The 23,376-nt window shown below is 36.2% G+C and overlaps 1 protein-coding gene across 2 annotated transcripts in view; it reads left to right on the top strand.

Annotated features, from left to right (window-relative positions):
* The window catches only part of NCAM2 (neural cell adhesion molecule 2), a 607,059-nt gene that overhangs the window by 396,159 nt on the left and 187,524 nt on the right, over window positions 1-23,376 (top strand). For both annotated transcript variants that reach the window (XM_042230005.2, XM_042230008.2), the window contains exon 6: window positions 17,876-17,993. In XM_042230005.2, the coding sequence (XP_042085939.1) occupies window positions 17,876-17,993 (118 nt within the window). The remainder of the gene's footprint in view (window positions 1-17,875; window positions 17,994-23,376) is intronic.

Here is a 23,376-nt window from a genome sequence, read left to right as displayed (position 1 = left end):
AAGTTGAATCATCTTAAAGATCTTTACAATCCATATGTCTTAAGAGATACTCCTTATTTTCTGTAAGCCTCTTTGTCTTAATATTCATATTAAGCTAGCGTGAGGAATTCCACCCGTGACAAGGTCATGCGGCAAGAGCTCTGATGGCAAGGCTAATCAGACCTCAGGTTTTCCCCCTGGAATTTCCTGAGCATCCACCCCCTCAAAAATAAGAATCTGCCGGCTTTTGTGCTCTGCTTTTCCACTTTTCTAATATTCTCTGGAAAAAGTCAACTAAGGGCTTTAGTCTTCTGCATTTGAAAGGGATGTTTCAGTTAAAACCCCTCTGATAGCTCTCTCGCTTGCCTAACAGGTTCCCCAGACCTCTTACAGCTTGTGAATTGCTTACAGCCCCCCAACCACGAGATGGATAAAGCTTAAAAGCATCTTAAAGATACAGAGCCTTTTCTAAAGAGTTAAGCATTATATTGGTAGAGGGTTTTCACTGTTGACTCAATGACTGCTGCCAGACCTCCATATGCTTTATCTTTTAGGCACCTGGAAGGATGTTACTCAATGTAAGCAGGATGTAGAAAAAGATACATAGTAGTTTTGATGTTAGCAACACTAGACTTTTGAGTTAATTGCTTCTCTTTTGCTGTAAATCACTGTACTCCCTCTACTTGTTATAAGTTGTTATATCTTTGCTGTGTAAGAATGTAACTTTATTTAGTGCTTTCTGAGAGTGGCACCAGACCTTGGGAAGATCAACACAAATAAGTCTTCTGGTTGACAAACCCTTATCAGAAAAAAGGCTGTAAAATGTTAATTGGCCCTTTTGGCTGGAAGATGATGTGAATTACCTAAGACTTGTGTATACAATTAGGTATGCAGAGAGAAAACCCTGGTTTTGATAAGAGTCTGGACTGCTAACGCTGCATAACTTTGTGTTACCCATTGATCTCCATGTTTTATCAAAAGTATAAAAGGCCTTCTGAACAATAGAGGATGGAGCCAGTCGCTGGACTGGTTTCCCCCATGTCTCTCTCTCTCTTTTTCTCTCCCTTTCCCTCCCTCTGCTCTTTACTTTAATTTCAGGCTGAATTTCCATCTGAGGCGTGGAGGCTTGCCAAGTCTACTTACTTGCCCTGGCTGTTAAGACTGGCGCGAAAGGGAGCCTAAGGCGAGGCACCCTTAGATATTCAAGCGAGCGCCCAATGTAGATGGTACAAATTCTTTGTCTGGAATTTTATTGATCTTCTGCGTAATCCAAGCTGTTCAGCCCTCTTCCTCCACTTAATTCTCCTACTACACTATTTCTTCCTAATCTAATCTTATATCAATCAATAAATAAGTTTTTCTCAAGCCAACGTCGTCCACCCTTCGAATTCCCTGGATCCACCGGGGCTGGACCCTGGCACTCTGTCATCTCCTTCTCCTGCCTTTAATCTTTCCCAGCATCAGGGTCTTTTCAAATGAGTCAGCGTTTTTCACCAGGTGGCCAAAGTATTGCAGTTTCAGCTTCAACATCAGTCTTTCCAATAAACACTCAGGACTGTTTTCCTTTAGGATGGACTGGTTGTATCTCCTTGATGTCCAAGGGACTCTCAAGGGTCTTTTCCAACACCACAATTCAACAGCATCAATTATTTGGCACTTAGCTTTCTTTATAGTTCAACTCTCATCCATACATGACTACTGGAAAAAGCATAGCCTTGACTAGATGGACCTTTGTTGGGAAGTAATGTCTCTGCTTTTTAATATGCTCTCTAGGTTGGCCATAACATTCCTTTCAAGGAGTAAGCATCTTTTAACTTCATGGCTGCCATCACTATCTGCAGTGATTTTGGAGCCCCCAAACAGTGACAGCCTCCTGTCACTGTTTCCACTGTTTCTCCATCTCTTTGGCATGAAGTGATGGGACTGGATGCCATGATCTTAGTTTACTGAATGTTGAGATTTAAGCCAAATTTTTTACTTTCCTCTTTCACTTTCAACTGGTGTTCTTTTTAAAATATTTGTTAGTACTCATCAGTAAAGCCAGAAGGCCTAGGGCTTTACTTAGTCAGAATAGTTTTCATTACTGATTCAATTACATTTCTAGATATATGTGTGCTCAATTACCAACTTCCTCATGATTTGTTTTTTATATGCTGTGTTTCTACAAATTTGTCTATTTCTTCCAAGGGTATTCAGTATGTTGGCATACATTTCTTTATAGTCTTCTCTTAAAGCCCTTTTTTAATCCTTTAGAATATCATTTTCATTTCTGATCTTAATCTTTTGAGTTTTATCTTTTTTTACTAGTTCATCTAAGCTAAAATTTTCTCAATTTTGTTGATTTTAATAGTCAACCAACTTTTGATTTCATTAATATTATCTATTTTTGTATTCTGTTTTTTTTTTTTTAATTTTAATCTAATCGTTATTATTAACTGTCTTCTGCTAGCTTGGATTGAGGGTTTTTTTTTGTTGTTGTTGTTCTGTTCTCTTAGTTTAAGATTATTTTGTGGTATAACATATGGGCTATCCTGGAAAATGTCCTGTATGCTCTTGAGAAATGTGTTCAATCTTATTTTTGGATAAAATGCGCATAAGTTAAATAAGCAGGGTGACAACATACAGCCTTGACATACTCCTTTCCCAATTTTGAACCAGTCTGTTGTTCCATATCCAGTTCTAACTGTTGCTTCTTGGCTTGCATACAGGTTTCTCAGGAGACAAATAAGTTAGTCTGGTATTCCCATCTCTTTAAGAATTTTCCAGTTTGTTGTGATCCACATAGTCAAAGGCTTCAGCATAGTCTATGAAGCAGAAGTAGGTATATTTCTGGAGTTCCCTTGCTTTTTCTATGATCCAATGAATGTTGGAAATTTGATCTCTCGTACCTCTGCCTTTTCTAAATCCATATTGTACATCTAGAAGTTCTCAGTCCAGGTACTGTTGAATTGTAACTTGAAGGATTTTAAGCATTACTTTGCAAGCATGTGAAATGAGTACAGTTGTGTGGGAGTTTGAGCATTCTTTGACAGTTCCCATCTTGGGATTGGAATGAAGCTGATCTTGTCCAGTCTTGTGGTCACTACTGAGATTTCCAAATTTGCTGGGATATTCAGTGTAGCACTTTCACAGCATTATCTTTTTGGATTTGCAACATGTCAACTGGAATTCCATTATATCCACTAGCTCTGTTCATAGTGATGCTTCCTAAGGCACACTTGATTTTATGCTCTGATGACACCATCATGGTTATCTGGGTCATTAAGGCCTTTATCATATAGTTCTGTGTATTCTTGCCACCTCTTCTTAATATCTTCTTTTTCTGTTAGGTCCATACTGGGGGATAGTCTCTTTATAATATTGTGATGGTTTTCGCCATACATCAACATCAATCAAGAATATGTATATATGTGTCCCCTCCCTCTTGAATCCCCCTCCCACCCCTCTCTCCACCCCATTTCTTTAGGTTGTCACAGAGCAATGGCTTAGGGTTCTCTGCCTCATACACCAATCTACCACTGGTTGTCTATGTTACATATAGTAATTTTTTATGTTTCAGTGCTATTCTCTCAAGTCATAGCACCCTTTCCTTCCCCCACTGTATTCAGAAGTCTCTTCTTTATGTCTGTGTCCTTTGCTACCCTACCCGTAGATCACTGATACTGCCTTTCTAGATTCCATATACATGACTTACTATACAATATTTGTCTTTATCTTTCTAACTTACATCACTCTGTATAACAGGCTCTAGGTTCATCTGCCTAATTAGAACTGACTCAAATGTATTCCTTTTTATAGCAGAGTAATATTCCATTGTGTATATGTACCTCAGCTTCCTTATCCATTCATCCGTCATTGGTTGCCTCTTTGTCCTAGCTATTGTAAATAGTGCTGCAATGAACACTGGATACATGGGTCTTTTTCAATTATGTTTCCTCAGGGCATATGCCCAGTAGTGGGATTGATGTGTCATATGGTATTTTTATTTCTAGTTTTTTAAGAATCTCCATACTGTTCTCCATAGTGCTTTAATCAGTTTGCATTCCCACAAATATGAGTATTCTCTTTTTTCCACACACTCTCCAGCATTTATTGTTTGCAGACTTTTTTCATGATGGCCATTCTGCCCAGTGTACGATAAGACCTCATTGTAGTTTTGATTTGCATTTCTCTGGGCAGACACACTGAAACCATACTCACAGAAAACTTGTCAATCTAATCACACTAGGATCACAGCCTTGTCTAACTCAATGAAACTAAGCCATGCCCGTGGGGAAACCCAAGACGGGCAGGTCATGGTGGAGAGGTCTGACAGAATGTGGTCCACTGGAGAAGGGAATGGCAAACCACTTCAGTATTCTTGCCTTGAGAACCCCATGAACAGTATGAAAAGGCAAAATGATAGGATACTGAAAGAGGAACTCCCCAGGTCAGTAGGTGCCCAATATGCTACTAGAGAATGCTGGGAGGGATTGGGGCAGGAGGAGAAGGAGACGACAGAGGATGAGATGGCTGGATGGCATCACCGTCTCGATGGACATGAGTTTGGGTGAACTCTGGGAGTTGATGATGGACAGGGAGGCCTGGCGTGCTGCAATTCATGGAGTCGCAAAGAGTCGGACATGACTGAGCGACTGAACTGAACTGAATAGTGAGTGATGCTGACCATCTTGGCATGTGTTTATGTTTTCCTTGAAGAAATGTCTGTGTGGGTTTCCTGCCCACTTTTTTATTTGTTTCTTTGTTTTTCTGGTATTGAGCTGCATGAACTTATATGTTTTGGAGGAAAATTCTTTGTCAGTTGTTTTATTTGCTATTATGTTATCCTATTCTGAGGATTTTCTTTTCACTTTGCTTTTAGTTTTATTCATTTACAAACACTTTTAAGTTTAATTAGGTCCCATTTGTTTTTATTTCTGTTACTCTGAGAGTCTCATATTGGATCTTGCTCTGATTTATTCTGCCTTTGTTTTTCTCCAAGAGGTTTATAGTTTCTGGTTTTATGTTTAGGACTTTAATCCATTTTGAATTTATTTTGGTGTATGTTGTTAGGAAGTGTTCTGTTTTTGTTGTTTTACATGTTGACCAGTTTTCTCAGCATAACTTGTTGAAGGGACTGTCTTTCTCCATTGTATGTTTTTGCTTCCTTTGTCTAGGATAAGTTGTCTTTAGGTGCATGGATTTATCTCTGGACTCTCTATCTTGTTCCATTGGTCTATATTTCGGTCTTTGTGCCAGTACCATACTGTCTTGATGAGTAGCTTTGTAGTATCATCTGAAATCAGGAAGGTTGATTCCAATAGTTCTATTCTTCTTTATCAAGATTACTCTGGCTATACAAGATCTTTTGTGCTTCCATACAAATTTTTAAGTTATTTATTCTAGTTCTGTGAAAAAATACCATTGGTGGTTTTATAGGGTTTGCATTGAACGTACAGGTTGCTTTGGGTAGTGTAGTCATCTTCACTATATTGATTCTTCCAATTCAAAAACATAGTATATCTCTCTATCTGTTTATGTCATTTTTGATTTTTTAATCAGTGTCTTATAGTTTCCTGCACACAGGTCTTTTGTCTCTTTATGTAAATTTATAGCTAATTATTTTATTCTTTTTTTTGCAATGGTGAATGTGATTGTTTCCTTAATTTCTCTTTTTGATTTTATCATTGCTAGTGTGTATGGATGCAAGGGATTCCTGTGTATTAATTTTATATTCTGTCACTTAACTATACTCATTGATTAGCTCTAATAATTTTCTGATGGCATATTTAGTGTTTTCTGTGTAGAGAATCTGCAAACAGCATGGGTTTTACTTCTCCTTTTCCTATCTGGATTGCTGTTTTCTTTTTTCCTGTTTGCTGAGGCTAGGACTTCCAAAACTGTTCAGTAATAATTGTGAGTGTGGACACCCTTATCTTGTTCCTGATTTTAGAGGAAATGCTTTCAGTTCTTTACCATTGATAAAAATGTTTGCTGTGGCTTTGTCATATACAGCCTTTATTATGTTGAAGTATGTCCCTTCAATACCTACTTTCTAGAGAGATTTTATCAAACATGTATGTTGAATTTTGTCAAAGGGCATTTCACCTATAAACAATAGATTTAATTTATTCTCAAGTGCACATGAAACATTCTTCAGGATAGATCAGATCTTGGGCCACAAATCAAGCCTTAGTAAATTTTTTTAAAATTTAAATCACTTCAAGCATCTCTTCTGATCACAATGCTGTAAGGTTAGATATCAACTGGAGGGGGAAAAACTATAAAAAACACAAACAGATGGAGGCTAAACAGCACACCTCTAAATAACCAACGGGTTCACTGAAGAAATTAAGAAGGAAATCACAATATGCCTAGAAACAAATGACAATGAAAACTCAAAACCTATGAGATACAGTAAAAGTAGTACTAAGATTGAAGTTCATATCAATACAAGCTTACGTTAAGAAACAAGAGAGCCATCAATTACACAACCTAACTTTACACATAAAGCAAGTAGAACAAAAAGAACAACAACATAAAAAAGGTAGTAGAAGGAAAGAAATCATGAAAATAAAAGCAGAAATACATGAAAAGGAAATGAAGGAGACATAGCAAAGATCAATAAAATTAAAAGATGGTACTTTGAGAAGATAAACAAAATTCAGAAATCGTTAACTAGCCTCATCAAGAAAAAGAAGACTCAAATTAATAAAAGTAGAAATGAAAAAGTAAATGTTACAACAGATAACACAGAAATACAAATGATCATAAGAGACTACTATGAGCAGCTATATGCCAAAAAAATGGATAACTGGGAAGAAATGGACAAATTCTTAGAAAGAGAATTTGTTTAAAGTCTATTTTGTTTATTTGGGTAGTCACCCCTGCTCTTTATGGCTGTCATGTCTATCTCTGTTGACAGTCTATTTGTGTCTTCACATTGACACTGAATCTCTTATAGTTTGGACATAACTTTATCAGTTTTTAGCCATTCTGTCAATCTCTGTATGTTTATTGGAGAGTTTAATACATTTATATTTAAAATAATTATTGATGGGGATGGAAGTAATTTTGTCTTTTTTATTTGTTTCCTGAATGTCTTATAAATTTTTTATCTTGTTTCCTACATTACTGTCTTCTTGTTTAATTGTTTTTTGCAGGGAAATTTTAAAATGACTTTCTCATTTCCTTTAGTATATATTTTGTATCTGTTTTCTTTATGGTTATTGGTGGTGCTGCACTTAATGTCCTAAAGTTATAACACTCTAACTTAAATTTAGCTAGCTTAACTTCAATACCATAAAATTCTGCTCCTTTACAGCTTAACTCTATTGTTTTTGGTTGTTGGTATCAAAAATTATATCTTTTGTGTCCCAAAAGGGGAACTGAAAAAGTCCAATTATAAAACACTGTTAAAATTATATTAATATTTTTTAAAAATGTATTAGTCTCTTAAGTCTTACAGAAAAGAAAAGTACAGTTATAAACTTCCATTAGAGTAGTACTGGCCTTTTTATTGCCCATATGTTTACTTATATTGAGTTCTTCATTTTGTCATATGCCTTTAAATTGCTTTCTAGTGTCCTTTTGTTTCAGCTTGAAGGATTCCCTTAAGCATTTCTTTCTTTTTTTTTTTTTAATTTTAACTTTTATTTTATTTTACTTTACAATACTGTATTGGTTTTGCCATACATTGACATGAATCCACCACAGGTGTACATGAGTTCCCAAACATGAACCCCCCTTCCACCTCCCACCCCGTATCATCTCTCTGGATCACCAGCCCCAAGTATCCTGTATCCTGCATCAGACATAGACTGACAATTAGTTTCTTACATGATAGTATACATGTTTCAATTCCATTCTCCCAAATCATCCCACCATCTCCCTCTGAGGCCAAAAGTCCGCTCTACACATCTGTGTCTCTTTTGCTGTCTCACATACAGGGTCATCATTACCATCTTTCTAAATTCCATATATATGTGTTAGTATGCTGTATTGGTGTTTTTCTTTCTGGCTTACTTCACTTTGTATAATCGACTCCAGTTTCATCCATCTCATTAGAACTGATTCAAATGTATTCTTTTTAATGGCTGAGTAATACTCCATTGTGTATATGTACCAGAGCTTTCTTATCCATTCATCTGCTGATGGACATCTAGGTTGTTTCCATGTCCTGGCTATTATAAACAGTGCTGCAATGAACATTGGAGTACATGTGTCTCTTTCTATTCTGATTTCCTCAGTGTGTATGCCCAGCAGTGGGATTGCTGGGTCATAAGGCAGTTCTATTTGCAATTTTTTAAGGAGTCTCCACACTGTTCTCCATAGTGGCTGTACCAGTTTGCATTCCCACCAACAGTGTAAGAGGGTTCCCTTTTCTCCACACCCTCTCCAGCATTTATTGCTTGCAGACTTTTGGATCACAGCCATTAGGACTGGTGTGAAGTGGTACCTCATTGTGGTCTTGATTTGCATTTCCCTAATAATGACTGATGTTGAGCATCTTTTCATGTGTTTGTTAGCCATCTGTATGTCTTCTTTGGAGAAATGTCTACTTAGTTCTTTGGCCCATTTTTTGATTGGGTTGTTTATTTTTCTGGAATTGAGCTGCATAAGTTGCTTGTATATTTTTGAGGTTAGTTGTTTGTCAGTTGCTTCATTTGCTACTATTTTCTCCCATTCAGAAGGCTGTCTTTTCACCTTGCTTATAGTTTCCTTTGTTGTGCAGAAGCTTTTAATTTTAATTAGATCCCATTGGTTTATTTTTGCTTTTATTTCCAGAATTCTGGGAGGTGGATCATAGAGGATCCTGCTGTGATTTATGTCAGAGAGTGTTTTGCCTATGTTCTCCTCTAGGAGTTGTATAGTTTCTGGTCTTACATTTAGATCTTTAATCCATTTTGAGTTTATTTTTGTGTGCGGTGTTAGAAAGTGATCTAGTTTCATTCATTTACAAGTGGTTGACCAGTTTTCCCAGCACCACTTGTTAAAGAGATTGTCTTTACTTCATTGTATATTCTTGCCTCCTTTGTCAAAGATAAGGTGTCCATAGGTGTGTGGATTTATCTCTGGGCTTTCTATTTTGTTCCATTGATCTATATTTCTGTCTTTGTGCCAGTACCATACTGTCTTGATGACTGTGGCTTTGTAGTAGAGCCTGAAGTCAGGCAAGTTGATTCCTCCAGTTCCATTCTTCTTTCTCAAGATTGCTTTGGCTATTCGAGGTTTTTTGTGTTTCCATACAAATTGTGAAATTATTTATTCTAGTTCTGTGAAAAATACTGCTAGTAGCTTGATAGGGATTGCATTGAATCTGTAGATTGCTTTGGTAGTACTCATTTTCACTATACTGATTCTTCCGATCCATGAACACGGTATATTTCTCTATCTATTAGCGTCCTCTTTGATTTCTTTCATCAGTGTTTTATAGTTTTCTATATATAGGTCTTTAGTTTCTTTAGGTAGATACATTCCTAGGTATTGTATTCTTTTCAATGCAATGGTGAATGGAATTGTTTCCTTAATTTCTTTTTCTACTTTCTCATTATTAGTGTATAGGAATGTAAGGGATTTCTGTGTGTTGATTTTATATCCTGCAACTTTACTATATTCATTGATTAGCTCTAGTAATTTTCTGGTGGAGTCTTTAGGGTTTTCTATGTAAAGGATCATGTCATCTGCAAACAGTGAGAGTTTTACTTCTTTTCCAATTTGGATTCTTTTTATTTCTTTTTCTGCTCTGATTGCTGTCGCCAAAACTTCCATAACTATGTTGAATAGTAGCGGTGAAAGTGGGCACCCTTGTCTTGTTCCTGACTTTAGGGAAATGCTTTCAATTTTTCACCATTGAGGATAATGTTTGCTGTGGGTTTGTCATATATAGCTCTTATTATGTTGAGGTATGTTCCTTCTATTCCTGCTTTCTGGAGAGTTTGTATCATAAATCGATGTTGAATTTTGTCAAAGGCCTTCTCTGCATCTATTGAGATAATCATATGGCTTTTATTTTTCAATTTGTTAATGTTGTGAATTACATTGGTTGATTTGTGGATATTGAAGAATCCTTGCATCCCTGGGATAAAGCCCAAAGAAGAAGATATAAAAATTATAAATGTATTTTGTTGGTGCTCCCAACATAGGAGCACCGCAATATGTAAGACAAATGCTAACAAGTATGAAAGGGGAAATTAACAATAACACAATAATAGTGGGAGACTTTAATACCCCTCACACCTATGGACAGATCAACTAAACAGAAAATTAACAAAGAAATGCAAACTTTAAATGATACATTAGACTGGTTAGACCTAATTGATATCTATAGGATATTTCAACCCAAAACAATGAATTTCACCTTTTTCTCAAGTGCTCATGGAAACTTTTCCAGGATAGATCACATCCTGGGCCATAAATCTAACCTTGATAAATTCAAAAAATTGAAATCATTCCAAGCATCTTTTCTGACGATAATGCATTAAGATTAGATCTCAATTACAGGAGAAACACTATTAAAAATTCCAACATATGGAGGCTGAACAACACACTTCTGAATAACCAACAAATCACAGAAGAAATCAAAAAAGAAGTCAAAATATGCATAGAAATAAATGAAAATTAAAACACAACAACCCAAAACCTGTGGGACACTATAAAAGCAGTACTAAGAGGAAAGTTCATATCAATACAGGCATACCTCAAGAAACAAGAAAAAAGTCAAATAAATAACCTAACTCTACACCTAAAGCAACTAGAAAAGGAAGAAATGGAGAACCCCAGAGCTAGTGTAAGGAAAAAAATCTTAAAAATTAGGGCAGAAATAAATGCAAAAGAAACAAAGAGACCATAGCAAAAATCAACAAAGCCCAAAGCTGGTTCTTTGAAAGGATAAATAAAATTGACAAACCATTAGCCAGACTCATCAAGAAACAAAGAGAGAAAAATCAAATCAATAAAATTAGAAATGAAAATGGAGAGATCACAACAGACAACACAGAAATACAAAAGATCATAAGAGACTACTATCAGCAGTTATATGCCAATAAAATGGACAACGTGGAAGAAATGGACAAATTCTTAGAAAAGTAAAACTTTCCAAAACTGAACCAGGAAGAAATAGAAAATCTTAACAGACCCATCACAAGCACGGAAATTGAAACTGTAATCAGAAATCTTCCAGCAAACAAAAGCCCAGGTCCAGACGGCTTCACAGCTGAATTCTACCAAAAATTTCGAGAAGAGCTAACACCTATCCTACTCAAACTCTTCCAGAAAATTGCAGAGGAAGGCAAACTTCCAAATTCATTCTATGAGGCCACCATCACCCTAATACCAAAACCTGACAAAGATGCCACAAAAAAAGGAAACTACAGGCCGATATCACTGATGAACATAGATGCAAAAGTCCTCAACAAAATTCTAGCAATCAGAATCCAACAACACATTAAAAAGATCATACACCATGACCAAGTGGGCTTTATCCCTTAAGCATTTCTTGTAAGGCAGGTCTAGTAGTAAAAAACTCCCTCAGCTTTTACTTATCTGGAATGTCTTGATTTCTCCTCACTGTTGAAAGACAGTTTTCCAGGATCTAGATTTCTTGGTTAACAGATTTTTTTTTTCCTTTTAGCACTTAAAATATATCCACCCACTGTCACCTGTCCTCCAAAGTTTTAGATGCAAAATCTGCTAATAATTATTCAGGATCCCTTGTATGTGATGAGTCGCTCCTCTCTTACTGCTTTCTAAGATTTTCTCTTTGCCTTTTGAAAATTCCATTATAATGTATCTTGTCTGGGTCCTCTTTGAATTCATTTTAGTTTTATACTCATGGCTAAAGTTTTAAGCCATAATTCTTTCAATTATTCAGTGTGTCCTTTTTTCTCCCACTTCCCTTCTGAGACTCCTACCATGTGATTGTTGGTCTACTTGGTTATATCCCACCAGTCTCTTCAGTTGTAATCACTTTTCTTCAATCTTTTGTGTTTATGTTGCTCATATCCAAGAACTTTCATTACCTTATTTCATATTCACTGATTCTTCTGTTTGCTCCCATTTGCCTGTGAATCCCTCTGTTGAATCTTTTATTTCAGTGATTGTCATTTTAAGTTTCAGTATTTCTTTTAGTCAATTTTTAAAAGGTTTTCTATATATAGGTATTTCCATTTTCTTCATTCATTGCTTTCTTGAGTTTCTCCAATTCTTCTTTTAGTTGTTTGAGCATTATTAAGATGGTTATTTGAAAGTCTTTATTAATATATCTGCCCTCAGGTCTTTTTCAGGGACAATTTCTATTGATTTACTTTTTCCTTTTAATGTGCCATACTTTCTTGTTTCTTTGCATGCCTTGTGATATTTTTGCTGAAAATTGGACGTTTGAATATAATAAGTGTTTACTATGGTGGAACTAGTGGTAAAAAACCTGCCTGCCAACACAGGAAATGTAAGAGATGTGGATTCAATCTATGGTCTGGGAAGGTCCCCTGGAGAAGGGCATGGCAAACCACTCCTGTACTCTTGCCTGAAGAATCTCATGGACAGAGAAGTCTGGCGAGCTACAATCCATTGAGTCACAAAGAGTCAGACATGACTGAAGTGACTTAACACAGCACATGGAAATCAGATTCTTTCTCAATCACAGGGTTTACTGTGACTGATTTCTTCATTGTTATTATTATCAAAGTGTGTCTCTGATCAAACAAAGATCAAACTGAGATAAATTTAAGGTAACCTCTGGTATTTTCTAAACCTGCACCTTTCCCGGAACATGCTTGAAAGTGTTACTTACTCATTCGTGTCCAACTTTTTATGACCCAATGGATTATAGCCCTCCAGGCTTCTCTGTCCTCGGAATTCTCCAGGCAAGAATACTGGAGTGGGTTGCCATTTCCTTTTCCAGGGGATCTTCCCCACCCAGGGATTGAACATGGGTCTCCTGCATTGCAAGCAGATTTTTTACCATCTAAGCCACCAACATGCATGGTCACTTTCTAATATGTCCATTATATGGAGTTGTTTTTGATTGTCCCAGTCTTTACTATCTGGCCAGGTGATGCTTGTGGTAAAGAACCTGCCTGCCAATGCCAGAAGCATAAGAGACATGGGAAGATCCCCTGGAGGAGGGCACGACAATCCACTCTAGTATTTTTGCTTGGAGAATCTCATAGACTGTGGAGCCTGGAGGGCTACTGTCAATAGTGTAACAAAGAGTTGCATATGACCAACTTGGACAGCATATTAAAAAGCAGAAAAATTACTTTGTCAACAAAGGTCTGTCTAGTCAAGGCTATGGTTTTTCCAGTAGTCATGTATGGATGTGAGTTGGACTATAAAGAAAGCTAAGTGCCGAAGAATTGATGCTTTTGAACTGTGGTGCTGGGGAAGATTCTTCAGAGTCCCTTGGACTGCAGGATCTTACCAGTCCATCCTAAAGGAGAGATCAGTCCTGGGTGTTCACTGGAAGGACTGATGTTGAAGCTGAAACTCCAGTACTTTGGCCACCTCATGCGAAGGGCTGACTCATCTGAAAAGACCCTGATTCTGGGAAAGTTTGAGGACAGGAACAGAAGGGGACAACAGAAGATGAGATGGTTGAATGGAATCACCGATTTAATGGACATGAGTTTGGGTAAACTCCAGGAGTTGGTGATGGACAGGGAGGCCTGGTGTGCTGAGGTTCATGGGGTCACAAAGAGTTGGACATGACTAAGTGACTGAACTGAACTGAAATGAAGTGAATTAGCACCCACTGCAAAGGGATTTTTTAAAAAAAAAAGAAAAGAAAAGGGAAGAATTAAAGGATGCCAGTTAATTAATCCCAGGATTCCACAACCGATGTGGGAGGTTTAACAACAATGGCCACTGCCTCTTTATTATCTTCACCTCTGTGATCAAAAGTCTCAGTCAGGGATTAGTGCACAGATCCTTGATTTTCTTTTTTTCCTATCCTGGCTTTTTATGTGCAACTTATGCCAGAAATGTGTGTACAGCTGCCTGCCTCAGATGGGAAGGGTGATAGGTAGCTGCTTCTGTGCGCGTACAACAGAAATTGATCAGTGGTGACTGTGTGGATCACAATAAACTGTGGAAGATTCTTCAAGAGATGGGAATACCAGACCACCTGATCTGCCTCTTGAGAAACCTATATGCAGGTCAGGAAGCAACAGTTAGAACTGGACATGGAACAACAGACTGGTTCCAAATAGGAAAAGGAGTACGTCAAGGCTGTATATTGTCACCCTGCTTGTTTAACTTATATGCAGAGTACATCATGAGAAACACTGGACTGGAAGAAGCATAAGTTGGAATCAAGATTGCCGGGAGAAATATCAATAACCTCAGATATGCAGATGACACCCTTATGGCAGAAAGTGAAGAGGAGCTAAAAAGCCTCTTGATGAAAGTGAAAGAGGAGAGAGAAAAAGTTAGGTTAAAGCTCAACATTCAGAAAATGAAGATCATGGCATCTGGTCCCATCACTTCATGGGAAATAGATGGGGAAACAGTGGAAACAGTGTCAGACTTTATTTTTTTGGGGCCCCAGAATCACTGCAGATGGTGATTGCAGCCATGAAATTAAAAGACCCTTGCTCCTTGGAAGAAAAGTTATGACCAATCTAGATAGCATATTTAAAAGCAGAGACATTACTTTGCCAACACAAAGGTCCGTCTAGTCAAGGCTATGGTTTTTCCTGTGGTTATGTATGGATGTGAGAGTTGGATTGTGAAGAAAGCTGAGCGCCGAAGAATTGATGCTTTTGAACTGTGGTGTTGAAGACTCTTGAGAGTCCCCTTGGACTGCAAGGAGATCCAACCAATCCATTCTAAAGGAGATCAGCCCTGGGATTTCTTTTGGAAAGAATGATGCTAAAGCTGAAACTCCAGTACTTTGGCCACCTCATGCGAAGAGTTCATTCATTGGAAAAGACTCTGATGCTGGGAGGGATTGGGGAGGATGAGATGGCTGGATGGCATCACCAACTCGATGAACATGAGTTTGAGTGAACTCAGGGAGTTGTTGATGGACAGGGAGGCCTGGTGTGCTGTGATTCATGGGGTCGCAAAGAGTTGGACATGACTGAGCGACTGAACTGACCTGAACTGAACCAAGAATTACCTTCCATGTCTTTGTCTAGAAGTTGCAAGCATATGTAGACCTGGCAGTTCCCAGATAGTTACATCAGAAAGATCCTGCAGTTGTGTAGGTGTGCAGACAGATGCCTATTGCTTCCTCCTCTGCTGTCTTCCCCAAGTACTCTCTTGTGTGAGTGTCTAAGTCACAGAACCTTAAAAATTATAAACAAGAAAAAGTAATTTATAAAAGGCTGAGTCTTAAGATACTAGTCCTCTGCCAGATGGAGCATGTACCTGTGAATATACTTTTAATATATATTTAGGACATATCCAAATAATAATTTAGAAAAGAGTTGGTATCCTGACATATGGTAGAATGAGGTTTGTTATCCTTATCCTGAATAAAATTGGAGGAATTATTGTATTGGTTAACTAGGACTATACAAGTATTTCACAGTTAATACCATATCCGTTATCTTCCAAAAGTACTTGAGGGAAAGTGGGTGGAGACAAAGACTGCAAGACACAGAAGAAGAGTGGACTAGACTAGCTAGATTCTTCTGTTGATGAAAGGGAATTGAGATATCAAATTAATGATATCTTTGATACATAAGTAGCGAATGAGGAAAACTGTAATGTTAAGGTGAATCAAAGTCTACATGTACATAAGTTATAGAGTTATTTCTCTACACATTCCAATGTTTCTTGAAGCTAAAGTATGAAAGGAGAAACTTAGGAATAATTGACTACTTAATGGATGCATGTTTGTATTTGTCACCTAGTTGTGTCCGACTCTTTGCAACCCCAAGAACAGGGCTTGCCCGGTTCCTCTGTCCATGGAATTCTCCAGACCTGAATACTGGAGTGGGTTGCCATGCCCTTCTCCAGGTACTTGACAGATACAGAATATAAATCTTGGTAAAGTTATTAAAACTGAATTTTTCATATGTAGCCCTATACCAAAAAAGACATTTTAAAAAAGTTAAAATAGTGTAGGTGCTGACCTTGCAAGAAAAACGTAAATTCATATGAAATATACTTGTTTTCTCTTTTAAAAGTACTTAATCCAGCTCAACAGTGAATTCAGAAGCATAAGTAAATATACATAAAAATGCTGATCAGTCTAAACAGGAGCTAACAAACTGCTGGAGTATCTTGGCATCTGAGCTAGTAAAAACCTCTGCAGATTTTATTGCATGTTTTCCTTCCAAATGGTTCTAGAATTATTCTTCAGAGTACCTCAAAATATCTAAATATGCAATGTTAATATTTTTCTGCTAATCTGCACTACAAATAAGAACACATATACCATTAATGAAGCTACTGTATCATAAAACACAGAGATTAAGATTTGTTAATTCTGAGAGATCATTCAGCATATACAGTTGACTTTATAGAGAAGAAGGTTATGATAAAGAATAACTTATTTAGATTAGTAACAGTAACTGGACAAGAACTAAAATATGATTCTCCATTTGAAAATGTTTCTATCTACATAAATATTTTCCTACAGAGAGAATTTGTGTTAAATAGTTCATTTTCATCATAATTCTTTAAGGGCTAAAAATCTTTATTGTTATAATAAAAATATAGTGTCCTTGCTGTTACATTTATAAATAACAAAAGGAAAAGCATTTAACGTTGATTAAACTGTTTTCTCCTATAATTATAAGAGAAGAAAACAGGATACAAAAAGTTAAATCTCAATGACTTAAAATGCAGAGTTAACATCTGAAAAAAAAAATCCATCTTATTTTAATGCTAGTAATTTTTATGTTAGTTTACAGACAGCATGTCAGGTCATGTACCTTGTATTTAAACTCATAAAGACAGAAATTTGATTTAATGTGCATAATTACTAAGATATGTAACAGTTCCTATCCCTGTCATCAGTTATAATAATGTAGCATCAATGATGACCTGAATGCTATTGTAGAAATATGTAATTATCATCACACATCTAAATGCCTGTCTGGTCAGGTTGTTTGGATAGTAAAAATCAAACATATTAAATAATTAATTTTAGAAATGTTTCACCATGTTCAATTGAAAATCATGAAAGTGTACATTAAATAAAAATTTATGTTTTACTTTGAAACTTAGCTTCTGTTATGGATGGCATTGATTTGTTTACTTCAAACAATGCATTTCAGTAACAGGTTCAACATGTTCAAAATGTGCAACATATACAGTTTTTGCAATGTAATTAGTTAGAAATTGGGGAAGCTTAATTTTAAAATTGAATTGTTCATGAAAATCTATTTCATACTCTCTATGGATTAAGCAGTCTCTCTTCATAAAATGTTCTATAGTTGTTTAAAGAAATTAAGTGTGGTTAATCAGAGGGAACATTATGGTTTGACACTTAATTTGAAAGCCCTGTCTTGAAGCTGTGAATGATTGCTTATAGAATTACATACACCAATGAGAACCCAAATAGGAAATCCATTTATGCTCCAAGTAGATTACAGTATTGATGTAAGCCAGGGTGGTATTGTCTGTCTTTTTGTAAGTAATAATTCATAAAAGCATGTGTATATATAAATACATATGTTTATTTTTTTCTAAAATATCTAATTTATTTTTAGTCTTATTTGATAGATTAAAAGTAGTAAAACAGCATTACAATGAATTATCTAATTATTGTACATTAGAAGGCAGATTAGTGATTTTAAAGTCATTTTTCTATGCAGTCAAGTCAGTTCTCTTGATTTAAGTACAGAGGTGAGCTATCAAATTTTAAAGCTTAGCTTTAAAAAAAAAAGGCAATGTTGAAACAGTCTCAATGATGTTGGTAAACTATTTTTCATCTCTATTTAATGTACCTTCATCTGTTTTTCAGTGCCACCAGTGATCACAATGCCTCAGAAATCCTTTAATGCCACAGCGGAGAGAGGAGAAGAAATGACATTTTCCTGCAGGGCCTCAGGCTCTCCTGAGCCCACCATCTCCTGGTACAGGTAGGTTATGTACCCACACTCCCCTGCCTTGTGTCCATGGTCAGGCTTCCAGGAAAACACTTAGAATCTTATCATTTTGTCTGGAAGGAAACCATTATTTTTGAATTTCATTTAAAAAATGATGAGGTTTCTGTTTCCAGTTCAGTTGGTTAAATTGTTGAAGAGAGCAACATAGTGATTTAATACAAGTCAAAGGCTGCATTCATAGCTCTGGTCAGTCTATCTAACAGGCATGTTTCTGCCTAAAATGGATCCAGGAGCCCTGTAACTGATTCAGCCATTTTAGTGTTACTACTAGAGAGTACCAAGAAGTGGGAAATCTAGTAAGATGCCACTGTTGTATGCCCCTGATAGCTCAGACAGTAAAGAGTCGGCCTGCAATGTGGAAGACCTGGGTTCGATCCCTGGGTCGGGAAGATCCCTGAAGAAGGGAATGATTACCAACTCTAGTACTCTTGCCTGGAGAATCCCATGGACAGAGGAGCCTGGTGGACAACAGTCCATGCGATTGCAAAGCGTCAGACACAACTGAGTGATTAACCCACACAAACATAATTGTATGTTTTGTTTGCATACCATATTATGACAGATAAATGTAATTTTCTAGAACTAAATTATAATAAATTTAATGTTATGTAAATAAGTTCAAATGAATAAATTATCTTTTCTAAATCTGTTGTTTTACAATTCACTTTTATATATTTTCTGAATTTTTAAATTCTATTTGATTTCAGTTAACATTGAACAGATATGAAAATATTCCATTCTTTTAGGTTGTGACTCACACTGTTAAAATGGAGACAATGAAAGTTTAAAAATGGAGTCTTTTAAACATGTATTAGCTATTAATTAAGGTCACTACTGAAGCAAATCTATAAATATCATGTTATAAATCATATACTATAGAATAGCTTCAAGAAAATAATTAGAAAAATATATTCAAGTTGACAAAAGTGCCCATAAGAAGGAATAGATTTAAAAAAAAAGATTTTAAGGAGAATAATTGAAATTCAAAACTATTTTTCATTACTTTCTGAGCATTTACTGATATTATCTTCAGGTTTCAAATCTTTATTTAACCATTTAAAATAGCAGATAGCAATAAACAAGATATTTCTTCAGACAGGTGTTTTTAGATTTTCTTTGCAGACAATATTCCTTTCAGACACACTGTTGATATTTTTAAAGTGATTCTACATCAAATGTTAATATATTCACCCCAGATAATTATCATGTTTCTCAGAGACTTCTGGTTTCTAATGGTTTCTAATTTTTTAACAGTCAATATTAGATCTAACCACAGCAAGGAAAAGCTCTCGGATCCTTCATTACAATGAACAAATATCATTTTAGAATCTTATTCTCATCATTTTATCTTTCTGGAGAGACTGCCTTTTGGTTTAGATTTTTTTCTTAAGTTTAACATTAGTTCAAAATTCTCATATGTATGTGAAAATATAATAATTATGCAGTCTAGAATGAATCAGAAGCTACTATAATTGAATAACTTAACTCCATAGTTTTGCATCTCCATTTTTTTTCATATGGTATTACTCTCAACATTTGAATTGAATAAAATAAATATTCTAATTGCTGGATATATATTATACAGTGGGAGAATTGGAATACATGGTAGTATTCTTAAAGGAGGTAAAATTGGTATCAGAGGGAAGTTTTTACTGCAACATATTTATCTGTGTATATAGAAATGTTTGGGCTTCCCTGGTAGTTCAACGGTAAGGAATCCACCTGGAATGTAGGAACCACAAGAGACACGGGTTCGATCCCTATGTTGGGAAGATCCCCTAGAGGAGGGCATGGCAACCCAATCCAGTATCCTTATCCCATGGACAGAAGAGCCTGGAGGGACAGAAGAGTCCATGGGGTTGCAAAGAGTTGGACATGACTGAGTGACTAACACTTTCACATACATGTTGTTTTTGTGAAAAAAATTGTAAAAAGCCTTAGGGCAGCAGCACAGAGAGAAAAATCCAGACTGCCTATTGCATAGTGATACTATCTCCAAGAAGTGTGAGTGAAGTCAGTAAAGAAGGTAATTTAAGATCAAGCATTGAAGTTGGTGACGGACAGGGAGGCCTGGTGTGCTGCAATTCATGGGGTCACAAAGAGTCGGACACAACTGAGCGCCTGAAATGAACTGAACTGAACTGATTGAAGAAAAATAAAATTTTTCACAAAGAGAACCAGAAGCACTTGGCGACATAAAAACCAAAGTGGAAATAAAAATAGAAACTCTAAATATCACTTTCTTCATTTCCACTCCAATGTTTCTTCTTCTGAGAATACCATATGGATTTTTATTGTTAGCTGTTCTAATTGGTGTATTCCATGGATTTTCAAATATTAAAACAACCTTGCAGTCCTTAGAATGAACCCTCTTGTAATGTCTAATATGCTCTTAATCCCACCAGAGTGTTTTTCATCATTCTACTTTTTATGTCTGTAAGTTTGCTGGAGGCCTTTTTTGTTTGTTTTCCATTCCACTCTTACCATGCTCATATATGTCTTCCTTCTATATATAGAATGTATTTAAAAGCTATTTAAATGATCTTGTCTACTAATTGTATCATCTGTGTCTTTTCTGAATCTTTTATACTTGTTGATTTTTTTTTTTTACTTATTATAGGTCATATTTTCCTACCTGTTTACCATCCTGTCAATTTATATCGGGTGCCAGGTAGAGAGTTTTATGTTTTCAAGTGCTGGATATTTTCTCTTCTTTTCTTTTCTTTTTTTACTTTAGCTTTGGATGGAGTTAAGTGACTTGGGAGAAGTTGATCTTCTTGAGATTTGCTTTTAAGTTCTTTTAGATGGATACAACCTTTCAGTATAAGATTAATTTGGCTTCATTACTAAAGCAATATTCTTGTAAGGAGGCAATTTAATACCTTGTGTTTTAGGAGGTCTTTCTACTCTGGATGGTAGGAATGCAAATTCTTCCTGGTCTTTGGTAAGCTCCTGGTATTACTGTGCCTTTTTTATTCCAGTGGTTCTTACCTTAGTCTGGGGAGGCCTTACTTGCATACACTGTAGCACGACATTGTAAATCAACTACATTCCAATAAAAATTTTTAAGAAGATTGATTGGGAAACCTCTACAAATTCTTCACTCCTCTCTTGTGCCGCCTTCTCACATTTTTCTTCTTCTTTTTTTTTTTTTTTTAAACCTGTAAATTCTAGTCACTTTAACTTCCCCCAGCTGAGAACTCTCTCTTCCACTACGCTTCAGAGACCCTGTCTGGCTCTGTTTGGGTTCCTCTTCTCTGAACAGCCTCTTTCTTAGAAACTGTCTTCAGGTAGTAAGTTTTGGTGATCTTCAGAGGTCACTGTCATATGCTACCTGTTGACCAAGGCTGAAAATGTTATTTAACCTCTGCGTCAAATGTTCATGTTGTTTATAATGAGAAGGTAACTATGGTTCTTGTTACTCCATTACAGTCAAAAGTAGAATGATTCTCCCTTCTTTATCACTGCCATTTAGCCCCTAATCTTTACCCCTTCTTTCTTTTGCCTGAAAAAGTGGCATTTTGAGAAGCAGTCAGAGTTTCAGAGGATGTGCCCATGAAATAATCTTTCAGAATCCACTGGGAGTTTGTTTGTTTTTTTCCAGACATAGACATTTTACAGAAATGCACTTTGGATAACAGTGACTACTTTCTATATAATAGGTTTATTGGGAGAGACACAATTAGAACCATTGCCTGAATTATTATTCTTTAATAAATTTTTAGATTGAACTCTTTAAGGAAATATGATCTCTTTTTAAAAATTAATTAATTTATTTTAATTGGAGGCTAATTACTTTATAATATTGTAGTGATTTTTGCCATACATTGACATGAGTCAGCCATGGGTGTACATGTGTCCCCCATCCTGAACCCCCCTCCCACCTCCCTGCCCATCCCATTCCTCAGAGTTATCCCAGTGCACTGGCCCTGAGAGCCCTAATCTTTACAAATTGACTGCTTTAAATTCTTTAAGACCTACCCATTCATGTCAAAGCCTAGATCATGGAATTTTCCCCAAGAAAATTCCCAGAGTATTCCAGCCATCATCTTTTTCTTTTTCTTCTATTATAATAAGTCCCTCACACCTCCCAGCACACACACAAAGTTATGAATAAATGCACTGATGGGATCTGTATTACCCTCTATTACTGCCAGTCAGATTATGAATTCTTCAAGATAAGTGGCTTTGTCCCACTCATCTGCTATATTTCAAACCTTTAGAACAGTATTTCACATAAAGTAGAGAAAAATCCCTTTATCATAAAAAACACTAGAATTTAGTTAACGTGCTGTTTATAATACTGTGTAAACCTAAGCCTTTTCATCTGTGGATTGAGGGGTGGGGAAATCATACTTAAATGTTTAGTTCTCTCATCTGTGAATGAGAATGGGAGGGAGAGTGCACATGTACGGGCTAATTGTATTTATCCAGGTTGATAAGAGAAAGAAAGTGAGTCTTAAGCCACAAATTGCTAAAACTTCTAAATGATGATGATACAAATGAATACTTCTTTATCGACTAGATTAAGAATTGGGGTGAAAGTGCTATCTGTACATAAAATTCTAGACAAAAATGCTGAAATCTTGTCATTATTCATGCTTGAAAATGTTTGATTACTGAAATTTATGAAAAAGCATAAAATTGCAGAGTACTGTATACATTTGCCATTTAGTATTTGCCCAATGTTGTATACCACTTGTGAATATTTTGCAGATTTTGTGGTATATTTAGACATGTCAATAAAAACTAGAAAAATTGATGTTTTTGTGTCATAGAAAATAAAGATTAAGATATATGGCAGTACTTTCTAGAAAGCAGAACTAGAATTCACTGAAAAGATCATTTAGAATATCAGAAAAATATTGTTTCTTTCTAGGAAATATTTTAATAATCCTTTTATACATTCCCTTTTTAGTTTAAACTCATATGGACAGGTAAATCTCCCTACTCCCAAAGTGAAGTTGCTCAGTCATGCCCGACTCTTTGTGATGCAATGGACTGTAACTTGCCAGGCTCCTCCGTTCATGGGATTCTCTAGACAAGAATACTGGAGTGGGTAGCCTTTCCTTCTCCAGGAGATCTTCCCAACTCAGGGATTTGAGCCCAGGTCTCCTGCATTGCAGGCAGACTACTTATCGTCTGAACCACCAAGGAAGTAACACCTAAAGGGAGATCCTAAATTTTTATACTTGTTGTTGGTTAGTCACTAAGTCATGTCTGATTGCTTTGCAACCCCTTGGACTGTAGCCCACCAGTCTCCACTGTTCATGGGATATTCCAGACAAGAATAGTGCAGTGAAAGTTGATTGTCATTTCCTTCTCCTGGGGATCTTCCCAATGTAGGGATCGAGCG

Source organism: Ovis aries, chromosome 1 (genome assembly GCF_016772045.2).
Source record: "Ovis aries strain OAR_USU_Benz2616 breed Rambouillet chromosome 1, ARS-UI_Ramb_v3.0, whole genome shotgun sequence".
Taxonomy (NCBI): domain Eukaryota; kingdom Metazoa; phylum Chordata; class Mammalia; order Artiodactyla; family Bovidae; genus Ovis; species Ovis aries.
This window is presented reverse-complemented; position numbering and strand designations above follow the sequence as displayed.